The sequence below is a fragment of the Miscanthus floridulus genome, chromosome 9 (genome assembly GCF_019320115.1).
Source record: "Miscanthus floridulus cultivar M001 chromosome 9, ASM1932011v1, whole genome shotgun sequence".
NCBI classification, from domain to species: domain Eukaryota; kingdom Viridiplantae; phylum Streptophyta; class Magnoliopsida; order Poales; family Poaceae; genus Miscanthus; species Miscanthus floridulus.
Window position 1 is genome coordinate 60,208,535 of NC_089588.1, and position 8,990 is coordinate 60,217,524.

At 42.1% G+C, this 8,990-nt stretch overlaps 1 protein-coding gene across 1 annotated transcript; it reads left to right on the forward strand.

Moving 5' to 3' along the window:
- Positions 1-5,829: 5,829 nt before the first annotated feature.
- On the forward strand, positions 5,830-8,036 carry LOC136479998 (uncharacterized). The gene is made up of 2 exons (XM_066477686.1): positions 5,830-6,093; positions 7,185-8,036. Exons 1-2 carry the CDS (start codon positions 5,830-5,832, stop codon positions 8,034-8,036), a joined length of 1,116 nt encoding a protein of 371 aa, XP_066333783.1.
- Positions 8,037-8,990: the final 954 nt, after the last annotated feature.

The window sequence follows — 8,990 nt, forward strand, 5'->3', positions numbered from 1 at the left end:
GTACTTGGAATCGAATCGAGTGAAAAGAAAACGTGTTAGTTTTATCTTAACCTAATATTAAACTACGAAGAATTTCTTAATTTCCATCTTTTCTTTTCTGTTTTATATGTTTGGTCCGCTTTTTCTGTCATCTGCCGCCTTTTATGTCTTCTTCTTTTCCGTTTTTTCGTTTGGTTCGTTCCGCTTTTTTTCTGATCCGTTTCTTTTTGTCTTCTTCTTTTCCGTTTTTACATGGTCCGGGGTTTTTTTTTGGTAGTTCTGAGTTCTTCCGCATGTTTTTCTATCGTCTGTTCCGCCACTTTTTCCTTTTTCTTTTCTGTTTCTTACTAGGAAAAGCACATATGTTGCAATGTAACCTAATAAATAATACTAGCAAAAATGCCCATACATTATAATGGGTTGTTTTTTTCACTCTTAAGTTGTTAACATCTTCCTCACATTCACAGTTCTGTCATCTTTGAATCCGTCGGCGACAATATTATATTGACACCTTTAAAGCATCTTACAATACACACAGATTAGTCGTCCATCTTCACCAGAATAGTCGTGCACGGGCCACAGGTGGTTCTTCATTGCACAGGGCATGTGCGGCCGGCGTGGCCCAGAGAGTCCGATCTCTTGGCGTATGCATAGCTGGCAGGGTTCGGAATTTGCACGGTTTGCGTGGCGTGGTGAGGGCGCAGAGCTGACAAGGCACGGGCGTGGTGCAGTGCACAGGGCCGACATAACAGACTTTGAGGAGTGGGTGCGAAGGCGGGTGGGGCGCACTGCTGGTGAAACGCGCGTGGCCAACAAGTTAAGCGCGTGGGTAGACTCGGGAAAATTGAGACGAAAAAAAATGAAAGGAACTGTGGACTGTCTGAAAAAATGGTAAAACACGATGGAGTTGGGTAACGCGGGGAACAAACCGAGTTGGATAGAAGAGGCTGAAGAAAATTATTACGACATAAATTTTGGCTCTTTGTATTAACTAAAAATATGCCCGTGCGTTGTAACGGAAGAAAAAAAACTATTTTACATTTATGAAAAAGATGACAAAATTGTATATATCTATTCATATTTTACTTTTTTGTAGAGATTCAAACCGATGATCATGACATCTATAATATAAGCTAATATTGGCAATAATACAACAATATCCTATTAAGTCCGCATTTAATTTAAAATACAATCTTTATAGTTTTTTTTGTCCTCCGGTTACAAAGCACATAAATATTTACCATCTATATGCATTGATATAGTGAAATATCGAGTTATATGACTTTCTTTATGGGCTCATAATCAAGAACTAGCATATCTGCCCATGATTATGACAAATATGACGGGAGAATTTATTTTTTTAAGTTTGCCACAGGTAACCATTGTTTGAGATTGCACTGAGTTTAGAGACAAACTTATTTAGACCAGACAAACAACAAATTGGTCAATATTTCAATTTAAAGTTTGATTAGTTAGATCAAAAGTTTAACCAGTTATAATAAAAATAATTATTTTACCAAGAGTTAAAAAGATCCATAATATTATATTTGTATTTTTTTTAATTTTATGGAAACAACAGAACAAATTAGAACGAAACAATACAGAAAATCAAACGAACAAAAAGACTCGTTAGTCAACATTCAGAGACCGAACGTGAAAAAAGAAAAGGTAAAAAAAGAAGTAGAACGTGGAAGAAAAACAGACAAGGAACAAAACCTGAAAAAAAGAAACTTAAACCCAAACGACATGGACCTAACGTGGAAAAACTGAAAGCTGTATGACATGGGAATAAGAATCAGACATCCTCGGAGATAAAAAAAAAATAAAAAAAGAACAAAACTAAGAAACTCATTATATATATATATATATATATATATATATATATATATATATATATATATATATATATATATATATATAAGTCCGGACGGAAGAAACTCTCTATTGTCCTGTAGTTAGAGGGAGACAGACAAAAAAATGGATGGACGAAAAATGGGCTGAAATTGTACCATTATTATTAGATAGTATAGATATAGATGTGTATATTTATGTTCATTATAATATTGTTAGTCATCTTTCTATTTTTATTTTCATAGTTATTACTTGAACATGGAAAAAAGGAAAAAAAATCATGAAAAATCCAAACACGAGTTTGTAACAAAGAAATATAGGAACTGACCAAACAGGAAACGATAGGGGAAAGGAGAACAAAAAATATAAAAAAGAGAGGACGTGTGCTCTCTGCTCTATACGGGACCAGCCAATAAATAGGAAAAAGAACGTGCTCTTGAATATATTCATTATTACTATATTGTTATTTGTCTTTCTATTTATATTTCTATTTTCATATTATTACTTGAACATGGAAAAAGGAAAAAATCATGAGAAATCTAAACAAAGTTTGTAACAAAGAAATAGAGGAACCAACCGGACAAGAAACGATAAGGGAAAGGGAGAAAAAATATAAAAAAGAGAGAATGTGTGCTCTATCCTCTATATGGGACCAGCCAATAAATAGGGAAAAAAAGAACATGCTCTCGAAGGGAAAAGAAATTCGAACTTACGGAAACAGGCATCTGGATTGGACTCCGTTCCGTACATTGATAGATGTCGGCTCTCGTTCCCGTCCTCTCGTTGGTCTCTACGGCAAAAAGGGAAATTGCTGTTTTTAATAATATTATTAAGAATAGAATTCTACTCTCTTTTTTCCTATTTGGATTTGGATTAGGAATTGGGTTTTCACCATCCTCACAAGTAGTTGGAAGGCCAGTCTCGTTGGTCTCTACGGCAAAAAAGAAAATTGCTGTTTATAACAATATTATTAGGAAACGAATTCTACTCTCTTTTTTTCCTATTTGGATTTGGATTAGGAATTGGGTTTTCACCGTCCTCACAAGTAGGTGGAAGGCCAGACCCAAAAAAATGGAACAAAAAAAGAGGTGAAAATTTTGCCTCTTGATTATTAGATATAGATATAGATATACATATAGATATAGATATAGATATAGATATACAAGTATGGAATTGGACTCCGTATCATGGCTAGCTATGAGTTGTTTTAACTCGTATGAGCTTAGATCATGAGTCCGGGTAACATACGACGTAGGATGCGACCCAATATGTATTGAGATCGGATTCATACTCATCATCGCTAGGCGTGAGTTAACCTAACTTGTATAACTGTGGGACATGAGTTCAGATCACATTCAAGACACAGAGGGCATTAGTACATATTGAGAAGTAAAAAAAATCGGTACGAAAGAAACACTCAATTACCCTGGTAGTTTGGGAGGGGACGAAAAGAATGAGTGAAGAAATTTTGTTTCTTTAATATTATACTAGCAAATATATATGGCCGTGTGTTACAACGGGAGAATAATTTAATGCATTGTTGGCGGCAAGATTGTGGCTGCATGGTGAAGCCGTGCTAGGGCACAGCGGCCACGACAGCATGCGCACCTATTGTCACCATCAGACAACCTAGGATGTCAGTGCGCCAAACACCGACAAAGACATGGACTAGCACCGTGTAATGACGCAATGGGGCGGTACGACACAAATGTCGACGTGGCTCTAGTGGTGCTTGAGTGGACACGGCATAGGCATGGCCCGATGACCGCGGTTGAGCGAGCGTGCAATCCTTAGTGTCCTTAACGATGGAGAAGAGTGGCATGCATGGGAGACCTGTCCATGCCATTGGTGCACGCGACAACGCAACAGTTAGTGGAGGTCAGCCCAGCAAGGAGTAGTTGGATCACGTGAGGGTCAGTCGATTGCTCCACTGTTGTTCTTCCTAACAGCAGGTCCTCATAATTTCAGTATGCTTTATGTGTCCTTTGTCTTGCCTCATCGTTATTATTCTCCTACGCCCTCTCGAGGGCTCCCATAGGTCTACGACAATTCATTTGCACATGCTAATGAGACTCTAGATGTGGAACAGGTTAGGACCCAAAGAGAGGGAAGGAGAACAAAGCTACCTCTACCCCGACACGAAGATAAAACCGGTGATAAACACATGGATTAGGAAGCGGACATATAAATGTAACATAACTCGAGCAGAGAATATAATGGATGCAACAAATTCGTGGTGAAAATATCTATTAAAAAGTTGAAAATACTCATTAAAAAATACGACCAGGTGATTTAGTACTAGAGATCAAAGCATTAGTAAGAAATAAAAATGAGAGTTATATAGTTTGAAAAACACAAAAACCACAAAAAGAAAGGAAAAGTCAGTGCAGACAAAAATTTTATTTTATAGGAGAGAAAAAAGGGGAAAACATGGAAGAAAAACATATGAGGAAACCGAGAAAAAAAGATGCAAAACAGAAAAAACAAAAAAAAGATGACGAAAGTAACAAAACAAAACCACGTGAAAACGGAATCTAAAAACACCCGCGGACGGACTACCTCTCCCGCTTAATATTATGAAAGAAAAAAAAAGAAAAAAAGAAAAAAATACATCTGACCAACCACGTAACAGGCAGAAACAGAAACGGAAACGATGAAAAAAAAATATGATGTTTATTTCCTACAACTAAAAAGAACAAAGTGTGGACATTTTTTGGTGCGATATTTATTTTTGTTCATCCGTGTGTCCACACCTGCTATCCCACGGCATCTTAATTACTGATTGATCATGCCATTCTCCTTGATTGAATATTGTCTGCCATGTGATAGAGGAATCATGGTAAAATAGAAAGTAGAAAATTATTGTGCTAAAAAAATAGAAAGTAAAAAAATATGATGTTTATCTCCGTGACTGTGTTAAATTCATAAACTTCGGTTTTTGGATTAAATATCACTTTAACGTTGGTATTTAATTTAACAGTATTGTTATCTTATCGTGCAATCCGTGTGTTTATCTTACAACTAAAAAGAACAAAGTGTGGACATTTTTTGGCGCGATATTTATTTTGGTTCGTCCGTCTGCCCACGCTTACGATCCCACGATATTTTAATTACTGATTGATCATGCCATTCTTCTTGATTGAATATTGCCTGCCATGTAATATAGGAATCACGGCAAAATAGGAAGTAGAAAATTATCGTGCTATCCCTATACACATTGCATGTTTGCATGCAACAGCATACACGACAACAAGCAAAAGATAGAGAATTAACACAGAAGGAAAGAGAATTAAGACAAAAGAAACCTCTTTGCATTTCTGAGAACCTTACCAAATCTGTCTACATTTAATTACTTCCCCTCTTTGCATTTGCAAAAGGGACAACTTTTTTCTTCTTTCATTTAGTTTCACGTTCACTTGTTCCATCGCCCTCGCTTGTTGCTTCTTGCGTGAACCATAGTTGATGTCATCTGTCTTCCATGGCTCAGCATCCCAATCCCAAGAGAAGGTCCCTACCTCTCCCTGACTAGAGATCCAACCTACCAGAGGATCTCCTCGAGTCCATCGGGCAGCGTCTGACGTCAAGCCACGACGCGGCGTCCTACCGATCCGCTTGCTCCCCATGGCGCGCCGCCGTCCTGTTCGCGACCTTTAGGCCACTCCTGCTGCTCATGTTCGACCCCGACTCGGACCGCGTCAGTTTTTACTGTGTCCCAGAGAAGAAGGTCTTATCCAAGACGTTTCTCGACGTACACGACAAGGTGGCATGTGGCACCTCGCGTGGGTGGCTAGCGCTCATGGAGGAGGCGGCATCCGTGACGCTGCTGAATCCATTCGCATGTGCTTGTGCCCCAGCGTTGAGCTCCCGCTAGCAGGTGAACACGTCGCGGCGACATTCTCATCGGAACGCGTGTCTAGGGTCCACGGTTGGTGGGTCCTCCATCCCACCAACGGCTACGGGGACGCAGATGCCGCGGGTAGAGCCATCAAGCTAGAAGACATGCGAGACGTTATCTTCCATGAGATCATGCTCTCGGTGCCGCCTGACGCCGACGGATGCGAGTGCGTGGCTATGGCCATGCTTGGGTGCTCCACGGAGGTCGCGTTCTGCCGTGTTGGAGTCGACAGCGCATGGACACGGCTCGACACCAAACTGGAGTTCTCCGTGGGGTTCATCGTCCACTGCCAAGACAAGTTCTTGGTGATCGACTGCACTAGAGAAATCTCCGTCTATAGCAGCAACGCCGCCGGCGCTACTCCAACCGTGACGCTGCTGCCATCGCTGTCGCCACCTACAGGGCTCTGCCACCGCAGCTACCTAGAATCAAACGGTGAGTTGCACATTGTGGGTGCCATGGTGAGCACGTTCCACGAGGCACAGAGCTTCACCTACAGCAGCGCGATCTACAAGTGCAACCTCCACGATCGTACGCCGGAGTGGTCCAGGTTGAGGGACATCGGTGATCAGATACTGTTCGTGTCTAAACATTTCAATGAAAGCTTCAGTGGAACAAGTGTATCCAAGTACAAGGAGAACAAAATCTACATGTCTGAGCCATTGTATGGGGATCCATATGACTTGGTCCATCGACTAGAGATCGTTGATATTGCTACTAGCGCATCCAAAGTGAAGCCCGTCCAGGAAAAGATGCAGGGTTCCGAGGCTCCAGGTTGGATTTGACCCAATCTCTAAAAGCTCTAGAGTTTGTGAGCCTGCAACGTCGCGCACTCCGTGACTGTGTTAAATTCATAAACTTTGGTTTTTAGATTAAATATCACTTTAACGTTAGTATTTAATTTAACAGTATTGTTATCTTATCGTGCAATCCGTGTGTTTATCCTACAACTAAAAAGAACAAAGTGTGGACATTTTTTGGCGCGATATTTGTTTTGGTTCGTCCGTCTGCCCACGCTTGCAATCCCACGACATTTTAATTACTGATTGATCGTGCCATTCTCCTTGATTGAATATTGCCTGCCATGTGATAGAGGAATCATGGTAAAATAGGAAGTAGTAAATTATCGTGCTATCCCTATACACATTGCATGTTTGCATGCACCAGCATACATGGCAACGAGCAAAAGGAAAGAGAATTAACACAGAAGGAAAGAGAATTAAGACAAAAGGAACCTCTTTGTATTTCTAAGAACCTTGCCAAATCTGCCTATATTTAATTACTTCCCCTTTTTGCATTTGCAAAAGGGACAGATTTTTCCTCATTTCATTTAGTTTCACGCTCACGTGTTCCATTGCCCTCGCTTGCTGTTTCTTATGTGAACCATAGTTGATGTCATATGTCTTCCATGGCTCAACCTCTTAATCCCATGAGAAGGTCCCTACCTCTCCCTGACTAGAGATCTAGCCTACCAGAGGATCTCCTTGAGTCCATCGGGCAGCATCTCGCGTCAGGCCACAACGCGGCGTCCTTCCGATCCGCTTGCTCCCCATGGCGCGCCTCCGTCCTGTTCACGACCTTCGGGCCACTCCTGCTGCTCTCGTTCGACCCTGACTCGGACCGCGTCAGCTTCTACTACATCCCGGAGAAGAAGGTCTTGTCCAAGACGCTACCCGGCGTGCGCAACAAGGTAGCATGCGGCTCCTCGTGTGGGTGGCTGGCGCTCATGGACAAGGCGGTGTCCATGACGCTGCTGAATCCATTCGCCGGTGCCCATGCCCTCCGCGTTGAGCTCCCGCTAGTAGGCGAGCACATCGTGGTGGCGTTCTCATCGGAACACGTGTCTAGGGTCCATGGCCAATGGATCCTCCATCCCACCAACGGCTATGGGGACACGGATGTCGCAGGCAGAGCCATCAAGCTAGAAGACATGAGGGACATTTTCTTCCATGAGATCGTGCTCTTGGCGCCGCCTGACACCGCCGGCTGCGAGTGCGTGGCCATGGCCATGCTTGGGTGCTCCACGGAGGTCGCGTTCTACCGGGTTGGAGTCGACAGCGCATGGACGCTGCTAGACACCAAACTGGAGTTCTCCGTGGGGTCCATCATCCACTACCAAGACAAGTTCTTGGTGATCAACTACACTAGAGAAATCTCCATCTATAGTAGCAACACTGCCAGCGCTACTCCAACCGCGACGCTGCTGCCATCACTGTCGCCACCTACGGGGCTCTACCACCGTAGCTACCTGGAATCAAACGGTGAGCTGCACATTGTGGGTGCCATGGTGAGCATGTTCCACGAGACTTAGAGCTTCACCTACAGCAGCGTGATCTACAAGTGCAACCTCCATGACCGTACGCCAGAGTGGTCCAGGGTGAGGAACATCGGTGATCAGACACTGTTTGTGTCTAAACATTTCAATGAAAGCTTCAGTGGAACAAGTGTATCCAAGTACAAGGAAAACAAAATCTGCATGTCTGAGCCATTGTATGGGAATCTATATGACTTGGTCCATCGACTGGAGATCGTTGATATTGTTATCGGCGCATCCGAAGTGAAGCCCGTCTAGGAAAAGATGTAGGGTTCCAAGGCTCTAGGTTGGATTCGACCCAATCTCTGGAAGCTCTAGAGTTTGTGAGCCTATGACGCCACGCACTCTGTGACTGTGTTAAATTCATAAACTTTGCTTTTTGGATTAAATGTCACTTTAACATTGGTATTTAATTTAACAGTATTATTATCTTATCGTGTGATCCGTGTGTTTCTCCTACAACTAAAAAGAACAAAGCGTGGATATTTTTTTGCGTGACATTTGTTTTGTTTCGTCCATCTACCCATGCTTGCGATCCCACGACATCTTAATTACTGATTGATCGTGCCATTCTCCTTGATTGAATATTGCCTGCCATGTGATAGAGGAATTACAATAAAATAGGAAGTAGAAAATTATTGTGCTATCCATATATACATTGCATGTTTGCATGCACCAGCATACATGGCAACGAGCAAAAGGAAAGAGAGTTAACACAGAAGGAAAGAGAATTAAGACAAAAGGAACCTCTTTGCATTTCTGAGAACCTTGCCAAATCTACCAACATTTAATTACTTCCCCTCTTTGCATTTGCAAAAAGGGATAGATTTTTCCTCCTTTCATTTGGTTTCACGCTCACGTGTTCCATCGCCCTCACTTGTTGTTTCTTACGTGAACCATAGTTGATGTCATCTGTCTTCCATGGCTCAGCCTCCCAATCCCAACAGAAGG